The sequence below is a fragment of the Carassius gibelio genome, chromosome A24 (genome assembly GCF_023724105.1).
Source record: "Carassius gibelio isolate Cgi1373 ecotype wild population from Czech Republic chromosome A24, carGib1.2-hapl.c, whole genome shotgun sequence".
Lineage (NCBI taxonomy): Eukaryota > Metazoa > Chordata > Actinopteri > Cypriniformes > Cyprinidae > Carassius > Carassius gibelio.
Window position 1 is genome coordinate 7,125,204 of NC_068394.1, and position 21,774 is coordinate 7,146,977.

At 38.8% G+C, this 21,774-nt stretch overlaps 3 protein-coding genes across 17 annotated transcripts in view; 1 reads left to right on the forward strand and 2 right to left on the reverse strand.

Moving 5' to 3' along the window:
- The window catches only part of LOC127946161 (connector enhancer of kinase suppressor of ras 2-like), a 68,785-nt gene extending 63,650 nt beyond the window's left edge, over positions 1–5,135 (forward strand). For 10 of the 11 annotated variants that reach the window (XM_052542500.1, XM_052542502.1, XM_052542508.1 and 7 more), the window contains one exon: positions 1,137–5,135. In XM_052542500.1, the coding sequence (XP_052398460.1) occupies positions 1,137–1,367 (231 nt within the window). In that variant the 3' untranslated portion in view covers positions 1,368–5,135. The remainder of the gene's footprint in view (positions 1–1,136) is intronic. The other variant, XM_052542511.1, reaches the window with a different exon arrangement.
- Positions 5,136–5,753: 618 nt separating this feature from the next.
- Positions 5,754–8,877, reverse strand: LOC127946168 (kelch-like protein 34). Its single transcript, XM_052542531.1, has one exon. The coding sequence runs from the start codon at positions 8,547–8,549 to the stop codon at positions 6,786–6,788; it is 1,764 nt and encodes a 587-aa protein (XP_052398491.1). The 5' UTR covers positions 8,550–8,877; the 3' UTR covers positions 5,754–6,785.
- A 1,377-nt stretch (positions 8,878–10,254) lies between these two features.
- LOC127946180 (small muscular protein-like) lies at positions 10,255–21,176 on the reverse strand. 5 transcript variants are annotated; one of them, XM_052542548.1, is made up of 5 exons: positions 21,091–21,176; positions 16,599–16,663; positions 14,502–14,588; positions 12,467–12,601; positions 10,255–11,897 (listed from the first exon to the last, which is right to left on the reverse strand). In XM_052542548.1, exons 2-4 carry the CDS (start codon positions 16,635–16,637, stop codon positions 12,476–12,478), a joined length of 252 nt encoding a protein of 83 aa, XP_052398508.1. In that variant the 5' UTR covers positions 16,638–16,663; positions 21,091–21,176; the 3' UTR covers positions 10,255–11,897; positions 12,467–12,475. The 5 variants fall into 5 exon arrangements, with proteins under 5 accessions (XP_052398508.1, XP_052398506.1, XP_052398509.1 ...); XM_052542546.1 differs by lacking the exon at positions 21,091–21,176 and adding an exon at positions 20,528–20,687; XM_052542549.1 differs by lacking the exon at positions 21,091–21,176 and adding an exon at positions 20,528–20,609 and having other exon boundaries at positions 16,599–16,660.
- Between the last annotated feature and the right edge of the window lie 598 nt (positions 21,177–21,774).

Below are 21,774 nucleotides of genomic sequence, written 5' to 3' on the forward strand. Positions count from 1 at the left end.
CCCGTCCGTCCCTCTCCGTCTGTCTGATGTCTGTGGGGTTCTGGGGACAGCAGGAACTTTGTGTTTTTTGTATTTTTTTGTAGTCCATTTTGACACAATGACAAAGCTGAACTGCTATCCCAGAATCCCATCCATGTTAGACGGAGTTCTCTGTCTGGTGTGGGAGGAGGGTTTCGGCCAAACTCTGCTCTGGACCCTGCCTGTCTGTGTGGGTTAATCTGGTTTACGCTCCACCTGGTGCCTTTGGGTCTTTCCGAGGTTGGGTCAGGAAAGACCCCCCACCTCAGGATTATGTTGGGGCAGAGCCTCTATTTGCAGTTGCATTAAAAACAATTGGTCAATAGAAAAGAAAGGTTCCAAAACATAGGATCAAAGATGACCATTAATGATGAGCTACTGACCATCTTAAACTATTGACCAGACTACATCCCATTTAAACCATCCTACACTAGTTAATGACCAGAGTAAACCAGCTAATGGCCAATTCATTAAACCAGCCAATGACAAGCTTAGACAAACCAATGACCATCTTAGACCAGCTGATCACCATGCGGACCACTTAATAATCAATTTAGACCAACTAATCATCTTGTTGACCTGCTAATAACAAGTTTAAACCAACTAATGACTATCTTAGACCAAAACAAGCTGATGACCATTGGTAAGGCCAAACTGGTTCTCTGAACCCTGCTTCTCTGTGGGGGTTAGCCTGGTTTAGGCTCTGCCTTCCTGGTGCCCCCTTTTTTTTTTCCTTCCTGTGGTTGGGTCAGTTGGTCTGTGCCTCTGCTGTGACCTCCCTCCCCTTTCCGGGCTGCTGCGCTGTGCTTATTATGTTGGGGCAGTACCTCCCATTACATTGGGAGGGAATTATAAACATCCATTATCACTCAGACTTGAATGAAAGAAGGTTAATTGGGGGCACGAAGCTCCACAGTGCCAGAGGACTCCAGTCAAGTCTGAGCATGTTATGTGTGTGTGCCTGTGTGTCGCTCTGCTCATCTAGGTTGAGTCCACATCGCTTCACGTCTACGCTAAGCGCCAGTGGCGTGCTTTGACTATGACATCCTAATCACTGTATGAAGGAGACTGTATCTGTAATGCCCACCCTCCACTGCTCTCTTTCTTCACTCCCATAGGATAGGGAGGGCGAGGTAGCACTGATTGACAAGCTGCTGGCCAATCCTAAGCTCACGTCCTCAGAGTTCCAGGAATGGAAGAAAGTTTACATGGAGCTGTTTTCAGGAGAGCCACAGCGGGACCGTCAGCCAAGCCCCGCCTCCGAGCCCAGCCCTGCGACCACACCTGAACCCGCCCCTCGCACACCCTCCCTCTCGCACACGCACTCCTACATCGAGACTCACGTCTGACACACACAATTGCACGCTTCGAACAATCTACACAAAAATACCACCACATTATTTGAAGTATTTATCATTCACATCCAGAGAACACTGTCTCCCTTTCATCATGGACCTTAGACAGTCAAACTAAAGTAAGGGTTGAATTGGTGTTTCTGGACTCTAATTTTGCATTTTAATTTATGAGGCTGTGAGGAATATTTATGTACAGAATTAACTTAATAATGCATTGATGTGTGAATCAACAAGTTACATTATTCAGTAATCAACATAAAATAAACCAAGGTGTTATAGAGAGCATCTCGGAATACATGCACAGGGCGCACTTTAAGTAAATACTTAAAAATGTTTCATATTTGTTTGTATCCATTTAAGCAATGCAAGTTGATATTTGTCATTTTCTTATGAAATATAGTGTTTATGGTCTACAATTTTTGCAGAATATATTTGGAATCACAATAGTTAGTTTTGACCCTGCCTATAAGTGACAGATTTTTGTTTTGTTTTTGTTTTTTTTACATTTAATTTAAATGTATCATGGATATTTGATATATCAGTCAATATCTGCTATTTAATTGTGCATGCACATAATTTTTTACACTTGGATTACCTGTCACCTAATACTCAATTGAAATCATTTTTTAAAAACTATGAACTAATGAATTAATAATTTAAAAACAAATTTAAAAATAAATATAGTATGTTATAATTTTGTGATGCCTAAATTCACTTTTAGCATGTTACAGTACACTATACATTTAAAAAATATATATTTAGAAGAATTTTTCAGATTTTTTATTTTTATTTCAGTTTATCCCATAGTTTCATTTTAAGTCTGAACAGTCAACATCACAATCTCCACAATTTTAATCGATTAAACACACTGTACTTCTATGCCTCACAGCCTTGTTTTAATTGATGTCAAATTTGATACAGCTTCTTCCCTGATTAAGGTCTGTAAACACAAATTCACTTCTCACATTTGCTTGTGCTTTCACATTCTGACAGCAATTACAGTCTCAGTCTACATGTGCTTTTTAAATACTTGAAAAACGTTGTTTACGCAGGCACAGATAGCTGTACAAACAAAGCTCTCTCGATGGCTAGATTCACAACCCGCAAGCTTCAGAGTATGCCACGTCTGTACAAGGGGTTGCCATGGTTACCAGTCCTCCAGGCGGCTCAGACGAGGACAGACAATGCCGTCGCACGGAGAACAAACCTGGCCTACCGCTAGACAGGAACCAACGGACTGAACTCTGAGAGGAAATGCACATCTGATGCGCCGTTCGAACTCTAAACACGCTGAATGGCACATTGTGATCCTGTGTTTGTCTGTCTTTTTGAAGCTAATCTCTCAGTGGACACAGACGGTCATCACACAAGTTATCTGCTATGTTTATTTGCTACTTTAGCATACTATATACTCTACTGTACGATACTATATGATCCGATGTTATACATCGGCTGGCCCCGACTTATAGCACTTGTACATTTGTGTGGAAGTTGTGTGCGTGTACATGAACATGGAACACTTATGTGGTTTTCTCATCTCACCACAATCTGCGTAGAGTGTTTCGATACACCAAAAGGCCTATTCCCAGTTCAAAATCAGATCAGTTCTATTGACAGCATCTTTGGCTTGGTGCCAGTTTCCACAGTCAGCAATTTTGACTCGACTCATAGTAATGCTCTTAAAATGGAAGGCTATGGGACAAGGCAATTTTCGGGCAGAAAAGCAGCTTATGTTTGTGTCTCTAAAGTTGTCTAAGTGATCCTTGTGAGACTTTTCGTGGAGCAGAACCTCTGGTGATTCCTGAAGCGGGATTTGTTTCTGTGTAAACAGACCTTTTCTGGTATACTTGCGCTTATCTTACAAAAGTTACAAGGTTTATAGACTTCACACAGTCAAGAGTTGCAGTACAACACTTTTACAGACAAGGTTAGTTTATTAATTTGTACATTGTAATAATTTGATGCAATAAATTCAATGCAATGAAGGCACATTTTAGTGATATATTTGTGATTTATTTAGATTTTCATGTATTTTAAAACAATATAGAATTTTTATATTTTATCACTTATTGTCCATAACATAGATATAATTATTGGCTTATCCGTATAGGCCACTTTTTTATATACCAATGCATCTCCAATAGTTATAATGCTTATTATTATTATGATTATCCTGCGTAATATTTAAGTCCTGTGAATCTATGGGTTTTTGATGTCGTAAACCATATTTTAGCATATATTGTGGTCCAGTGCCTTGTCCCAATTAGAAACGAGTCAAAATAATTGAATGTGGTAATTGACAGAATGCTAAAAATGCTGTAGATAGTGTTCAGCTTGTACTGAACCTGGAAAATGTCTGTGTCGCGAACACTTCTCGACAGAGCGTAACGCTTTGCCAGACTCAGCCTCTGATAACGGATGAGTGTTCAGTGAAATGTGTGGGCTTTGATTGGAAGAAAATTGCACAGGCTCCATTATCAAGAAGCAGCATTATCTCTGTAACATGAGTCAAATTATGGAAGTTCTCTCTTCACTACTGTTTCCTGATATTATGAGGTGAAAATGAGAATTCATAATCAAAACGGGACGGCACTTACAAGTGATTGTGTGTCTGTGCACAAGGTGTGCTGTTCATTTTGAATGCTTAATCTGAAAGAAGTTTTATGCACTATTGTTTTCAATTCAAAAAATTTTGGAGAATTTGAAAGTATAGTATTATGTTTAATTATTGCATACTTCTGTTTGGATTCAAGTTTTCCATTTCTACAAGCTGCCATGCAGCTGTCCTGCACAGTGCTGCTAGTTAAGGGACATTTATGTCAAGACACCAGTGAGTTTATATGACAGACGTGGTCATCACGACACATTGCTGGTCCCAGCCCAGGGACTCGCTGCCGATCAAATCTGATCAAATCTGTTGCCCTGAACTCACCCCAGCATCTGTCAGAAGCAGCAGCTCGACTCCTGAAAATACATGTATATCGTAATTCGGGAGGCTGTCCATCTTTATATACTCTCATAGAAAAACATCTCTTTCTGCATGGCTTGTAGATATACCAGAGTCATTTTTTTTTTTATTATTATTTCTAAACCGAAGCTGCCAAATGATTTAATGTCAGTGTTTCAACTGTCAGGAAGGCTGTGCAGACCAAGAAGCACTCAGGCTCTCAGCAGACACAAAAATGCTTTATTTGTGATTTTTAGGAACATACTGAATGTTCAGAAGAGAGTTTATTGTATGATAAGATGTGTATTATATGATGTACATTGATATTTCAGGTATGACTCTGATGATATAATGGAGCACATTTCATTCTGTATGTAATCAAGACAATTAGCTTGATTTAGTGAGAGACTCGGGTGCTAATGTGTCCATGAGAATCATGGGAATGCATTAGCTCTTAGCGAAAGTGATTACAAGTGGGTCTAGAGCTACTAGAACAGATGTTTAATGGTATTTTACTTTAGTAGTAGATCAAAATGATTGTTAATTTAGTGAAAACCATGTTATGTTTCTTTAGCAGCCCATTTTTTAACACAAAGTTGTTGTAAAACCATCTAGTTTATCAGTATCTGTGCTGCTGCCTGTCTTTATTATGAGTAGGGCATGTCATTTGGGCAGTGCAGTTTTCTATGTGTTGTGTTTAGCATACAACCTGGTAAAGTTTACTTCATTTATTACATTAATTTAAAAGAGACGTGTTGCTTTTTCCAGATTTCAGTGTGATTATACCTAGAGTCAATAAACTTTTATGGATGTAATCATGCTATATTTATTGCATTTGCATGGTTTTTGTTTATATGCCTACACTTAAATGGGGCCAGTTAGAGTAAACATCAAAGAGAAGTGCACAGATTTTGAGGCTGGTGAATCCCATAAGTTTTTTTTTTAACTGGAGAAAGCAGTCTGTTGGTATTCCCATTCATCAATGGCAGTTTCTCAGCTTGCTTTTCCAACCACAATGTTGCCATCTTTGGTTTAAAGGTGAGTGCCTAGCCATAAACAATCCCCTGAGAGCTCACAGCCTGTCAAGCAATCCTAGAAAGCTTTTTTTCTTTTTCTTTAAGGCTTTCACAGATTTCCAGGCGGTTCATTGAAGGTAATAGAGTCGATTTACAAAAATTAACGGAGAAGAACTGTTTTGGTTTGTTCTGAGTATTGGGTTGACAAAGGGTTACCTTTCTTTGTGCACAAGAGGCAGTTCAGACGAGGAAAATCAGATTTTCTAATCAGCAGTAGTCTATCAGCAAGCCAGGGTTAAGCTGCTCATAACCAAATCTCACTAATTTGCTATTATTATACAGCAAATTGGTGTTCACACCTTTGATCAATAGATTAGTAAAAAAAGATTTAAAGAAACTCACAAGCTGCAAAATAAATGTTATGTAGTCAAATCTTTTATTTATGCTTTTCTTAGATTCTTATTTGCATCAATTCATTTGCTGAATCATGTCAACAATGTACATTTTACAATCTCAAGGTTACTTGCTTTTATATAACCCAGAAAAGATTGCTACAAGGTTTAAAATGATATATTATGAAGTATATGATTAAGTTTCAATATTTATGCCAGCCTAGTTATTGTTGCTGATGTGTATCTCACTCTTTGCAGTTCACTTCAATTAATATCGATATTCTAATTCCACTCTATTATCTGTAATGAGTAATCTAGATTTCCATGCATAGCCTGACTTATCTGAGCTTTCAGATATAGGTGTGACTGTGCAGTTTTTGTTGATCATTGCTCACTAAAAATATCCTCATCCTCCTTTGGCTCATCTGCATCCCACACACACTCAGTGATCTTGATACTTGTCCTTGTCCACTTCGACTTCTCTTATACCCTTCTAAATCAATGATCTAATTTGTCTTTCTCGTTAAGCGTCTGTGAGTTTAGCCTCCTTTCACAGTCTGAATCCAACATTCAGGACAGCTGTCTCTCCGTCATAAGACATTATGACTGTCACCTTTGATCTTCACGCAGTGCCAAAAAGTCAAATCTTGTCCAAACTGTCCTTTTTTTAGGCTTTTCAAGACTCAGTGACCAGAGTGTGCAGTGGTCTGTAATTCCATCCTTCATTCTGTCCTTTCCTCCAGTGTCCTTAGAGGATCTTTGCCATTTCCCGGGACAACGTCTTTATGACAAGTCATCTATCAATGTCATGCTTTTCTCTACTCTATTCATAGTGACCTAGTTTCAGGAGCACCTTACTGTTTGCTTTAAAGCACTTAACAGCATTTTACCCCATGCAAAATCTTCTGTATCTGGGTATATAGAAATCCTGTTTTCCCTGCCACTTTACAGGTCACGGATCCATGACACAAAGATAACCCCTGTCCTTCAACTCTCTCTTCCCCAGACAGCCATCTGTTTGTCTGTGTGTATGTGGGATGGTGTTTTTGATTGACTTTTAGGTCTCCGGAGGGTCTTGAAGAGTCATAATGGCACATTGTATCCCACACAAGGGCCCTGGTAGTTTACACACTTCCCTCCAGGCATCATATTCTGTATCGTACTCCAGCACATTTGTTGTACACACCTCCTGTCCTTCCTGCCATTTCCTGCCTCCGAACATAAGCACACGTCTGCCCTCTGTTGTGGTCAAACCATAGCAGAAGCGATCATTCAGTAGGGGCTTCAGACGGGTCCACAGGTCTTGCTCAGGACTGTAGCGTTCAATGTCACAGAAGTGCTCGTACATTCCCAAAAAGGTGTAAATTCTTCCCCTCACTGTTGCCATCTGGTGGCCAAATCTGGCTATAGACATGTTAGAACGTCTCTGCCAGGCATCCCCTTCAAAGGCATTCAGGAACAGCACTTCTTTGCTGCTCTCTGTGCTGTTGACATGGATGCCACCTGAGATGTAGATTCCTGTTCCAATAGTGGTGCAGGCATGCCCATGAACTGAATACGGTAGGGATACAGCACTGTGCCAGCACCCTTCACTCATATTGTACATTTCTACAGATGACAAAGCAGGCTCACCCCTCTGGCCGCCTCCGCCAATAGCAAAGATAACACCTTCCACCACACAGCAGGCAAACTGTGCCCTCTTCTGCAAGAGTGGTTCCATCTCCTCCCACTGCCCAAACCGTGGGTCATAGCGCCACACCTGGTTAGTAACAGTCATCACAGCACTCTTCTCATTCTCCTCATCCACCTGCACCACCTCACCACCTAGTACAAATAGGAAGTTCCCAACAACGCATACTCCCTGGTGCTGTAGCTTATTTGGAAGGGATGCTGAGAGTGGCTGGAATTTCTTACTGTGAGGTTCGTAGGCTAGGATCTGATTCTGGGGTCTGTTTGCCTCTGGTCCTCCTCCCACCAGAAGAATCTTGCTCTTTGTGGCTCTCAGGCTTGTGTGGACACTTTGTAGTAGAGGTTTTAGGGGACCCTGAAGGTGGTAGTTAAGTGCTTTCTGCACTACGCTTTGGATGAAAGGTGTACGTAGAGCAGGTTTAAGTGCACTGAGTTGAGACAGCTCTTTAGGTGGAATCAAACCAAATCGGATCCGACTCAGCAATGCATTACTGTGCAGGGCAGATTGTGGGTTGCACTCTAGCCAGTCCAAAGCCAGCTGCAGAAGATCTATCTCCTTCACTCCTGGCATCTCCTCAGCTATGAGCACCTCTTGCAGAGAATCAATGTTTAACTCCATTATCTCAGCCTTGTGCTCCTCAGATGCAAGTATCCTGCACATATTACTGCCAATAAAAGAGTTGCTGTTATTGAATGCGTCAGAAAGGCCATAGCGAGCTGCTATGTTAGCAAAAAAGCAACAGTTGTCAGGAGCAATGCTTTCTGAGATGTACTGAGTGCAAAGCTCCACAGCATGGGTGATCTGTAGATAGCAGGCAGCCTGTAATGTGACCTCCAAAGTAGAGGGTGACAGTGAGATCCATGAGGTGTAGACGAAGTCCAGTATCTGCTCAAGTCCCAGAGATGACAAGGCTGGCAAGCTGATAGTGTGGGCACCAGATTCCAGATTGTAGTCCTTAAACACAGACCAGAAGTAGTCACTGGAACAGGCTAACAATGTCCGATGAGCAGGGAACTCCACACCTTCTGCCTCCAAAACAACATCACACATTCGACCCTCTAGACGCAAGCTCTGGTACCGAGACAGAACACCTTCTCCATGACTGTTGCTGAGCATCAGGTAGTAATTCATCACTAGGAGATTTAGGGAGAGAAATAAGGAAGACCAGGGTCAGGAACAGATGAGTTAGGACTGAACGAAAGTAAGACACAGCACAGAAGGAAGAGGAAAGAAAAAAAGGGAAGGAGGCTGAGGTGGTCGACTGTTATCAAGACTAAAGAAAACAGAAGAAAAGAAAAAGGTCAGTACACCAGCCGCGTATGTTGGGATGTGGCCCATGACTTCTCCAGGCATCAATTGCACATGCTTTAGGACTGCAAAGGGGTGGGTCAACCATTTCTCCTCCACCCAGTGGGCAGACTCCAAACCTTTTGCCTCAACAAGATTGGCATGTTTTCTACCAGATCTTTAGAAGGGAGGGGGGGATGTTGGGCAGACATTTTGGGGCCACGGGAGGTAAACACAGCTTTGAGCTAGTTGCCCTTTCCAGTTAGATAGATGGGAACAGCAAGAGTGGGAGGGATCAGACTGGGGGGTTTATTATGATATGCAGATCTGAGGTCATCTCTTGATAAATAAGGGAGTTAGTCAGCACTGTGGATTTCTGTCTGTCGCCACCAGAAGCCATATCTCACCAAGGTGACAGGAATAGAAACACAGGAGTTGATCAGAGGGACAGTTAGGACACAGTCTAGCCAGAGAACAGAAAGAGAGAGGATTGTGAGAATGAGAATCTTGCCTAGAGGACAATGAGAACCATAGTGAGAGTGTTTGTCAGGAAGACACAAAGATAAAAAAACTGTTAACAAAAGACTACAGGAATTGACATGTTTATGTTGGCTAGATTACTGATGAGTGAGGTTTATTTATAGACTTGTAGTACTTGTGTGTAAGTGTGATCCACAACGAAAAGGACACATCCCAACCTCGTGAACATCATACCCTTATCCTCCCTGAATAGCTGCTGGCTCAGAGTTAGGATGGGGCCAAATCAGGCCAGGTTGTGGGGGGGGGGGTATTAAATATAAGAGCATGGGGTGATTATGATAGAGCTTCTGGTTACATTCTCACACCCTCTGCTCATGATCACGCTGGTTTCTCCACTGTCTAGAGCATTCACAATACAACAGATTTACAAGGTAATTGGTAACTGGAGATACTTGTGAATGCACTCGCACTCAAGTGCAACTGCAATGGGTCATGATTAATCTTAGAGGGGCGTCTGTGTGTGCTACTTGTGTCTCAAGGAAGTGATTTTGTAGTCTCACTGTTCGTACTGCCAAATCCTATGCTCACCTAATAACCCCATTGAATTCTCACTTTAAAACAAGTCATTGGCCTTTCAGGGACCTGTCTTTCCACTCTGCCTTGTTGTGCATCAGTGGACATATTAATACGCATGTTACAACTGCAGGGGTCTAAATTTGATGCATTATTTATGCTACACTTTTTATATTTGGTCAACAAAACCAGACTTCATTGCATGCTTAAAGATCTTTTGCAGGATCATGCTCTCTTTCGTCACTGCAAAATCTATAAAAACAATTTATGATTTTTCTTCATGAATTTAATTGCAGATGCATCTGATGTATGTGTTCAGTCACACTGTTAGTGTCTTCGTACTCTCTGGTCTCCCTGTTTTGACCCTTCAGTCCAGAATGCTGTCAGACCTGAGTGGCATTCTAAATATAACAGTGTCTGATCTTCCTGTTAGGGGACTTGTTTGGCTCTGGTGGTCATGGTGAATTATTTTGATATTCTCTAATGAACACAACACTTATAGGTGAGAAAATCCTTTTAATTAATGCACATTTTTCAAAGATATATAATCTGAAATGTATAATGGTAAACATACGGTAGCAGAGAAGACGACTGTATCAATAAATCAACAAAAGTTTAGATATGCTGAGCATCTCAGAAGTTTTAAAACTGCAGGCTTTCTATGCCTTGCATTATGGGTAATAAGGGAATTATGAAGGCTTTGTTGATTAGTTAGACAGCTGCTCACTCTCTCTGTGTTCCAAGCACCTCTGCCAGATGCCCAATCCTAAAAAACTCCATTCCAATTCCACATGATTGATAGTTCCTGTTGTATCATTGTGCTCACAGTCTCTCAACCAATGTCATGAGATGCATCCTGGGTATCTTTTCCAACAGGTTTGGATGTATTTCAGTGTACCCTTGTTGGTTGCTTGTCTTTCACTTCGTGATCCAATTCACAATATACATTGTTTCAAAGCAGCATTACTGAATAAAGTCTTACAAAATTAATAAAATTCATATGTAGACAATTTATTTGAATTATACATGCATGTGTTTTCCTGCTGCCAATGCAGACTGACTCTGATCTTAGGAGCAATATGTGATCTTTAATAAGGACACTTTCACCCAAAGGTCACGACAGCTGCTGCTAGTAAACTACTGTAGATCACAGAGCCGTACAGACATGTATGATGTGATTTGCAGTACAGGCAAGGAGACGAGCAGCGTTACACTTTTAAACTGATCCCAGTTTATGTACATAAACCATTGGTGCGGCATTTGAAATCCAGTTCTATTTGTTCAAGGATAACAAGTGCTGGTTTCCTCCTACGGTTCGCTCCTGGAGAGAATGTGAAATCATGTTTTATTATGCAACAGCCTACTCATGGACTGCAACACACAAGATCAAAGCCATAGATAAAGAAAGAGACGTGTAGGGAGTGAAAACAAGCCTGCAGCGTGAGCCGTTTAAGTAGGGCTGTCAATCGGAGGAAACTTAATCAAATTTAACGCATGACATTCTGACTAATTAATCAAATTATAGCAATTATTTGCATATTAATCACTCTAGATGTAAAATACATTGAAATAATTTCGTTTTTATGATGTCACATTTGTTCAAGTTGTTTAACAAGACAAACTTGCTTTTTTAGGGCGAATGGAGGAATTTTAAGAGGAATAGTACTAGCCGATGTCTTCAGTGTCATATTGTATATTCTGTTTTATGATTCATTGATGGTAGTAGGAGAACACAGAACTTCTATAAAATCAAACCTAAAGGGATAGTTCACTCATAAGGGTGAGTAAATGATGACAGAATTTACATTTTTGTGTAAACAATCGCTATAAATTAAACACACAGTACATTTTGAAACACAAAATACAGAATTGGAAACAGGGAGGTTTAAAAAGCAATGACCTATTTTAGACAGACTAAACCCTGGTTTAAAGCTTTGATTTGCTCTATACCCATCAGTCTTTGCTCTGATAGAATCCACCCCCTCAGTTATTGTTCTCAGGTCAGAAGGTAGCATCGTAGTTTAGGCTTGTCGTTGATTCCTTTGCGACTGGTTCTCTGGGAGTTTGTGGTAAATACATGAACCCGATTGGACGGAGATAGTAACCAAATCCTTGGATAAAATGGGGGTGGAGTCACCTCTGAAAATGGAATGAGAGGCATTAGTTAAATCGGGTTACCAGCATTAAAAACAATACAATCTCACAGTAATTTGCTTAGCAAATTCTGTTTGTTTTTCTTGCACACACACACACACACACATCCTACAGATGGAAGGAGTGGGTCACAGAGCATGTTTTGCTCTATAATTGGGAGGTCTGGTGAGGCATGCTGGGACTGCACACAACAGACGGACTTTCACTGCCCCACTGATCTGTGGGGTATTAATAGAGTCTGATTCGCCCTCATGCCCCTCTACACACTCAGAAGACCTACACACACACACTCCAGCACTGACATATGCACATTAACACGCATGCAAACTACTTTTACAGCTACTGACACCATGTGGTGATTTGTTTGAACAGCATGGGGCCTGTTTTTAGATGATTTCATTGATGTGACGCATGTAGAATTAAACGATTGTTCCTGCTTGTGTGTGTGTGTGTGTGTACGTAAGATTAAGAACTGCCAATGTTTTTTGACTAACCAAAAATGGTAGATGGGGGAAAAATGGGTGTGAGAGTGTGTATTTGCCTGTCAGATTTACCTGTCTTGTTTAATCCTTGGTGACCCATCTGAGTTCACTCTTTACGTTCTGGATCTCGGAAAGGTTGACGGCGGGGCCTGGTAGTTTCACAGCACCGGGCAGGGGCTTTTTCTCCTCTGGAGTCACTGGGGACACCTATGAAACCGATTGTGAGAGATATTACTAAGTGTCCCTCACATAACCTCTTAAGATTGTCATATTTTACTATCAAAATAAAAAGAAGTAAAGGGTAACCGAACTGAAAATGAAGTTTTTTTTGTTTTGTTTTTTCAGGAGGACAGGGTAATTTTAATATTGTTTTTTGACATTTTATGATAAGCAAATTTGAATTATTTGTTTTTTTAATTCTTTTTTTTCTGTGTCTGTATTAAAGCGTAATTAAGCATATTTCTTTTTACTAAATATAAGAAAAGCACATTTAAATGTTTATTAGTAGCCTACTTGTCATTTAAATAAGCATTGTGAAAATTACAGCACACATTACATTACTAATAACAATGTAAAACATCCGTGTCACTTATCATAAAAAAATATTTATTTGTTTATTTATTCATTTTCTTTCCATCTTCATTATTTGTCTTTCCTGTATGCAAAAAGATGCATTTAAATTGTTTATTAGTACGTCATGATAGTATTTATGTTAATTTTAAAACATTGTAAAAAGTACAGCATCACATTCCTAATATTCTAATGAGAATTATCAGTATGATAAATTATTTATAAATCTGATAAATAATGTCAATTCGATATATATTCCAGAATTGGATATGTTTATTTTAAATGAATAACGAAAGAAAGAATACAATGGTCCAAAAAGAAATTAACATTACGTTAAAGGGGGGGGTGAAATGCTCGTTTTCACTCAATATCCTGTTAATCTTGAGTACCTCTAGAGTAGTACTGCATCCTTCATAACTCCAAAAAGTCTTTAGTTTTATTATATTTATAAGAGAAAGATAGTCTGTACTGATTTTTCCCGGAAAAACACGACCGGCTGGAGGCGTGACGTGTGGGCGGAGCTAAAGAATCACGAGCGCCAGTAGGCTTTTGTGTTGAGAGCATGTGGAAGCTGTGACATTACCGTGAGGGAAAAACCATCATCCAAAACAAACCATGGCTTACAGTCAGATTCAGCCGTTTATTTATGATCCAGAATCAGATCCAGAGGCTGAAACTGAACGAAAGCAGCAGCAGCAACGCCTCGCTCCGAGCGGGGCTCGAACCCGGGTCTCCGGCATGGGAGGGGACGCACTAACAAGGAGGCAGAGATATTTGAAGCAGTTTTACTCACCGCCTGCGGTTCCAACACACGATCGTGACCCTTTTTCCTTGGGATTGCATCATCCTTAAGAAATAAACGATGTGCAAATCCGTCGTCAAACTGGGCCTTGTTTGTTAAACAAGCATCTTCGAAATGTAGGGAACAAACACAAACACTTGCACAACTCCGTTGATGCTCTGTAAAAATAAACTCCATCCACTGGTCCCTTAATGCTGTTTTTTTTTGGTAATCTGTGCAGGGTTGTCTTGCCCTGGCAACCAAAAACACACTTCTTTTGTGACTTTTCGCGACGCTCTCGCTCTGATCAGTGAATGTCTGTTGTGCTCTCAGTGCTGTGCTATACGGGAGCGCACACTCTTCCGGGAGAAGTGCCCTCAGGACCCATATAAGGAAATTCCGCTCCATCTAACGTCACACAGAGCCATACTCGAAAAAAACTTTCCGAAACTTGTGACAAACCGGAAGGAGTATTTTGGGAACAAAAATACTCCTTCAAACGTACAACTTAATTTTTAAAACTTTTTCCATGTTTAGCATGGGAATCCAACTCTTTAACAGTGTAAAAAACTCAGTATGCATGAAATAGCATTTCACCCCCCCCCCCCCCCCTTTAAATAATTATTTGCTTACTTACATTTAAGTTACATTTACATCTGGATACATGATTACAATTGTTTTTATGTGTGTCTAATTTGTTTATTTATAAAACTGTGGAAATGTCTGTATGTGAGCTTTCTTCCAGCAGAATCTGACCTCCTCTGCTTCTACTGTATCTTCTCTCCTCTTCACAGGATGTCCCGCCCCAGGACGCAGAGCCCCCATCGGAATATTAAGGTTGGCCTTTGAGACAGACAAGAAAATCTAATGAGACAGTTACCATCGCTGCTACACCTCACAGAGTGCTGAGATGAAACCAGCCCTGACACTGCTCATTTCCTCCTGTAACTGCAACTATAATCCAATCACCAGTGTACCAAAGTCATTTAAGCTCACGTAATATTGTGCAATGGTCAAGCATAGCTTTCGAAACCAAACCTTTCCACAAAACCTGCTGGACGTGTCTTCCTGCTGGAGTTTGTGTTTAATAAAGAGCAAAGTGCCTGTATGGAAATGAGCTGCGGGCAGATAAAACAGTGAGATCACAGATATCCTTGTGTTTGTTGAGGCCCGACACAGACAGCCAGTCTTTTTTCATTCTGGTTTTTATTGTGTGGCATCTAAACGCAGCATGTATTGTGAAAAACTATGTACAAATGTGAAAATGTATTTAAAGCTATACATGAGGAAGAAAGTATCTGGATTGTTGCCAAATCGCTTCTCTTATATATTATTATTGTTTTTTGCTTAACCATCCTATCATTTTGGTGAATCTCACAAAAACCAGGTCACATTTCAACTCAAAATCAAAGGAAAGGAAATTACACTTTGTTGCATTATGGTGATGCAGATTTAAAGGGGAAAATGTTTAGTTATGATAAAACTTATCTTACAATGCAAAATTGACTTTACAGAATTTCCATATAGAACCCCACACACATTTTATTTAAAAATCTCTTCTGTTCTGCCTCTTTTTATACATTATTGTCCTGCTGTATTGGTCACGCAAGGTCAAACACTCAATTCAGTTTAGAGTTTTGCAATTCAGTGTTTTGATTAGTGCATGAGATCCCTCGACCAATCCCAAACGCTCTTAAAGATTTGGATTTACTCCAGTTTTGCATGCATTTCATGGTCCAGTACATCAAATGCTTGAGTTTCTCCTCTTTTTAACTCTCCTCTTTTTCATTTCTCTGGTTTCCATCTATAGGCTGCTGGATGAAATCTGATTGTTGGCTGTTTTAGGCTGTACAGTAGTGAGCATGTGCTCCTGTCTTTGCATGTCTTCCTTCTATTTGTGCTCTCTGACAGACCATATCCTGAAACTTGTGTATGTTTGGGCTTGGGCATTTTTTTTTTTTTTTGATTCATGTGTATATGGAGGGTTTTTATGGAAAGATAAACGTGTCTATTTTTGGATGAAGTGTTCAGTGTTTTAACAAAAGTGTTCTCTGTACACCGCGTGAACTGTTAAGAGTCTCTCTTTCTGTCTACGTTTATTGCTCCTAGCCAGGAATATAGTTTTGTGTGTGTGTGTGGGGGGGGGGGGTGAACCCTTCTGATTTTGACATAAACTAGTCATAATGTGTCATCAAGTCACTGATAAATTTTCATGTCTTTTTTTTTAACACAAAGGAGCATTTGATGGAGGTTTATGCTGCCAAATGACATTTAACTTATAGATATCACAACATAGTTTCACATGTGTAAAAATACATTTTGTTTTGACCATTTGTTTAAATAGACTTCACATTCAGATCAAATTTGAACTAATTTAAGCAGAAATCCATACAAAACCACAGGGATCACATCTTTTTTTTCCTTTCAACTGTATATACTGGCTAGCAAAAGGAAAAAGGCTGTAAGGACTTAAAGTTTACAAGTCTATTTTTATATAAATTGTTTCTGTTTGGATAAGAAATGTTTTCCTACCAAGAAGAAAAAAGCTGGACACACATCAACTCCATAACGTATTTCATGTACTTGTGAATGGCCTTGTGTGAGTACTGTAATGTAATGTACATTGAAACGTGTTTTTACAGTTCTAACTCAGTGTTCAAAAGTGTGAAGTATACGGCTTTTCAGATTAAAATATTTAATGTGGACATGTTCGAGTGTTGTGCAAAGAAAAGCACACTGGGAACCATTTTCGTGCCAATAAAATCAATACAGAACTTCAAAACTTAATGTACACTATTCTTAAATGATGTACAAACAAAAGACACCCACACACACCGCTGGGGTAATACTCACCTGCAGGGCTTTTACGTTGGACGACGGCTGTTTAGACATTGTGTGCACTTGTGTCCACGTTCCTGCTGTAGAAAAGACAGAAAGAGACTGAATGCATTGATCAGATGGACAGACCGGCCCGGTGTGGGTTTAAATGCAAGTATTTTGTGTGTGGCTATGTGTATGTATGTTACAAAGAGCCGGGGATAAGTAAACTCTCAGGTGCCCGTGGATAGTCTTTCAGTTGCTTAGTGACTCCTGCAGTCTGGAGCAGGTAGCAGCTCTTACCCCTGAATCATTTATGTTAACATGGAGAAAACAGGGCTGGGATAACACACACCTTCACACACACTTTATACTGGATATGAAACATGAGTTGGAATATCTACTGTTATTGTGTGTGTGTGTGTGTGTGTGTGTGTGTGTGTGTGTGTGTGTGTGTGTGTGTGTATATGTATATGTATATATGTAAAATGCTAAATTTTGGATGAAAATTTTTGGGGTGGTTTATTGCTCAGTGGTTTTTTCTCAACTATCTTGAAAAGAAAGACAGGTTTAAGCAAGATTAATATATTACATACACACACGCATATATATATATATATATATATATATATATATATATATATATATATATATATATATATATATATATATATATATTTATATATATATACATATATATATATATATATATATATACATATATACATATATATACATATATATACATATATATATATATATATATATATATATAGTTCAAAAATATAACCTCGTAGCCTATCAATGGATATTTATCATTACCATCATTATTTATTATCAATAGATATTTAATACATGCTCAATTGTATCAGTATTTGTTGTATCAGTATTATTACAGAGTTTTTTTAAAATTGGTATTATATTATTGAAATCTAATATAATCATTCTGTCTTAAGAATGACCTTGTGTGAGGGGGAACATTTAAAAGGAAGACATTTACATACTTGACAACACAAACCTACTCGTAAATGAGCTCATTTTGCCATCACACTTCAAACAGAGAATGAATATCAAATGACTCTAATTGTGGTCTCTGACAGGAAGCTGTTTCAGAAATACTTAAAATCATCCATTTCCCTAATGAACACAGCTCTAGGCAGATGAGCTTTGATTATGTGCTCGCGGGCAGCTTTCTGCCCATAATTTGCTCGGTTATACTGTACTATACGTCCCGATGTGAACACCTGGGATATAAGAGGAATCCTCCAGTGTGCTACAGCCTTCATACATAGTAATGCATCTGCAGTATTTACATTAACACTATCTGTCTTTCAATGTTTCTCTCCTTTTTTTAACTTAATACAAGTCTCTGTGGAAGAGCCAGGATTGACCATGGCAGTGGGGATTCAGAGAGATTCACAACCTTAGCAACCGTAACCTGCGATGTTGTTTGCACATCAACAGCAGTGCATTAGTACTAGTGGTGTGGAGTCACTGCTCCAGAGTGTTGTGCTAAATTTACCTTTCAAAGAGCAACAGAGCAGCTGTCCAAAACTCCTCAGTGTCTGAAATATCAAACTAAATCTACTGTCAGTATCGAAAAACATATAATAGGAGCAAAAAACTAGGACCAAATCAGCTTTGGCATAACTACATTGTTTTTAGTTTCTAGATTTATTACCTTCCATATCAAACTGCAACCACCTACTGTATCACAAACCCTACCAGATACTGAAATCTCACACTTAATAATTCATTTTCAGAACTCTCACAATGTTTCACAGGCGCAGTTTATTTGCATTTAAGTCCCTCTATGACTGGAAGTCTTTCAGAAGTTCTAGATCTTTCCAACTGGTCTGACAAGATTTTCTCTTTTATAAAAAAAAAAAAGGGTATTTGATATTCAAAATGGTTAACATCCAACAAAAAGTCAAATGGTTTTCGTCAAATTCGTTGAATGTATTATTCAGAACAACTCTGTTTATTATGTAAATCATAAAATGTCATGCCAATCATATGTTTAAATGCGATCTAATTCTGCTGCACCAAAACCACAAGACCGACAGAAAAAAAGTATAATTTACATGCGTATCATCACAGAATGCTAACGCTTATGTAAAAGTACAGTTATGGTTCAAATGAAACCTGCCTGTTGTTTCAAGAATGTGTTATGTAGGCCTGAATCCTGCCAGAGGCCCGAGTCATTAACACAGTGTCCCTCGCAAACAAAGCATATACATAAAACATACTTTCTTATGAAATGAGAGAAACATGAACATACTTTTAGAAACTGTTAAAAGAAAGGTCAATGTTAAAGAGCTCAAACTTTGAAATGTTCTGATTTAAATTGTATCTGTCTCATTATCATCATAATACTATCTGGCATGACTTAAAGAAAAGCCATCCAGTTTATCTATTGTGACCTTTAACACTGGGTTAGTTTCACAGAAATGCAGATGAACACACACTCATCCTTACTCTGTCCTAAAAAGTTACATACCTGCTGGCGTAACAGTAAACCGCTGCTCCCCGCTGTGAGACTGACAGGACAAATGCCAATCTTTCTCTTTCCCCCCTCTTTTGCCTTTCCCCTAATGGACTAAAGCAGACTTGACTTCTGTGCGGTTCTGGTTCTGTTCAACACCTCTCTCTCTCTCTCTCTCTCTCAATCTTTCTGTCCCTCACTAAAGGCTGTAGTAGAGCAGGGGATGCCACTCATATCTGGGATTTGTTCACACTATAAATAGTAGTGTGATACACTGAGGGGACCTGCTTTCTGTCCACCCTGACTGTTCACTTCACAGAAACTATATATGATCCATTATAGCCCCATTCACAGTCTTTTCACTATATACAGATACACTGACTGGGGTCCAAACATTTGCAAGTGAGAATCTGGGATTCAAAATGTTATTAAAACATGGAAATAAATAAAGTTTTTGAATAAGAATAATAAAGTGAATTTGAAATATTATGCAAGTATTTCTGTCATTCCACTGAAACAAGATGGTATTTGGATCATTTTCAAATCATGCTGTAAAACATGATTATTTATTTTATATTAATAATAAAAATAAATAAACTTGCCTATTATAATAATAAATGTTTTAATTAAATATTTAATAATACATCTATCTTTCCACATAAACATATATATTACAATAGACTTAACATTTCATAGATTAGTACATTTTATATTATAAGTATAATTATTTTATTTATTTATTTATTTATTTATTTATGTACTTACTTAGTTGCTTACTTATTAGTATTAATAAAGTTACCTGAAATACATAATATACTATATATGTTACATTAGTTATAGACAAGCAAGTTTATTTATATTATTAATAAATTAATTAGTAATTATATATAACAGTATACTGAAAAATCTAAATATAACTGGTGTACCAGAAATATAACTGGTAAAGTATCATAGCTTTACTTACTCTGCACTTTTATGTATATAAAACACAATATTCTTGCACTTCTGGTTAGATGCTAACTGCATTTCATTAGCTCTGTACTTGTACTCTGCATAATGACAATAAAGTTTAATCTAATCTAATATATATATATCATGTTTTTTTTTTTTTATAAATTAATAATCTTGCCTAGTCATTGCCTAGACTTTTTGGTCCCCACTCTAAATGCCCTCACAGAATTACAACAGCATCATTTTAAAATTGCATTTTTAAATTACCACCAAGTTCATGTATGATGCACATTTGCATAAATGTATAAATGTGTGCTAAGTGGGTATATTTAGTTGACTATAACCTAGATTGAAACGTCCTCAATATGCCTGAACATAAGAGATAATGTATAATTTACAGCATTACTAGATCAGATAATGAAAATGGAAGAAAACAGAGAGTTCAGAAAGAGAGAATGGTGACAGATGAATAGACATTGACCTTTGCACGACACAGGACCCAGATATCATGACCCCGCTGTGCCCTTACCTGTTCAACTGTCAGCGTGAGGTCCACACCTCCTCGCTGCTTTGTGTTCTATTTTGATAGCCAGTTAAAAGTCCTGCCTGTTCCTCTTTTGCTCCCTTCCACGCAGTCAGAGAATCACAGAGCAACAATACTTATTAAGATCATGACCTAATTTAGGCTCCAGCATGCAGAGCCCAGGGAGGCATCTGATTGGCCCACGGTTTGACATGACGACCCATTCCCAGTGGTAACAGCACTGCCAGTTTAGAGGATTTTCAGGTTTTAAACTAGGCAGATTTTTGACCCACAACCGGACAGGTATAAACAAATGATAGATTGCACAGAATTTCACTGGAAACATAGATTTCTTAAACCGAACTTGGTGCTAGCAACACCGATGTCATGGGTTTGATTGCACAAACTGGTATATTGTTGCTTCCCCTCACAAGGATAAACGTGTCTGCAAAATGCATGTTAAACATGATTGAGCTAAATGCACTGAACTAACCATTTGCGAGGCTAAATATCAAACTACAACCATAGAACGGAATATTAAAGACTGTTAAAGTATCTCCTGTCCTTACCCGATGCCACTAGGATTTGGCGTGTGATCCTGCTCACTTATTTCCTTCACTGCTGAGTATAAACCTCTATACTGGAGCTCAGAGCTGATGCAAAAGGTGTCCTCTACAGACAGCAGAGCTATGCAAATCTTCACCTGAATTCTCCTCCCTCTACCTGGCATCACAAACTTCCTGCTCTTCCTGCCAGTCAGCTCATATACTACAGGTCAAGCAGAAGTATTACATCTTGGAATCCTTTTTAATGTGCATGTAACAATTACACGCAAAGATACACTTGAAAGTTAATGGGATTTGAAAGTGGCTAAATGCATGGTTGAACAATGCAAATATTGTTAAAAGGTGAGTGGAATATTAATTGTGTGACACTGTCCTTTCAGTGTCTGTGTCTTTTTACATTAATCCCTCCTGATGGCATTATAAAAACCAGCGGCATCCTCTCTGATGTATTCATAAAAGGCAGCCATAATTGCTGTCTTTCTAGACCACAATCTCAGATAATAGATCATTTCATAAAACCCTTAGGAGCCTGAGGGACAAAAACCCAGATGGAAATGTTTGTGGGAACTTGTCACATTTGAACCCGTCATTTGTTCCTGTGTACTTTACATCCAAAACCGCTGCACTTTTTTCATAAGTTTTACTGTACCAGCTGCCTTTAGTGACAAATTGACCACCTTTTTGGTT

Coding starts and splice junctions, on each gene's coding strand:
- LOC127946168 (XM_052542531.1), bottom strand. CDS start 8,549: ATGAATTACTACCTGATGCTCAGCAACAGTCATGGAGAAGGTGTTCTG.
- LOC127946180 (XM_052542548.1), bottom strand. CDS start 16,637: ATGTCTAAACAGCCGTCGTCCAACGTAAAAGCCCTGCAG. Junction 14,589..16,598: donor CCAACGTAAAAGCCCTGCAG/GTGAGTATTACC, acceptor TCTGTCTCAAAG/GCCAACCTTAATATTCCGAT. Junction 12,602..14,501: donor ATACAGTAGAAGCAGAGGAG/GTCAGATTCTGC, acceptor TCGGTTTCATAG/GTGTCCCCAGTGACTCCAGA.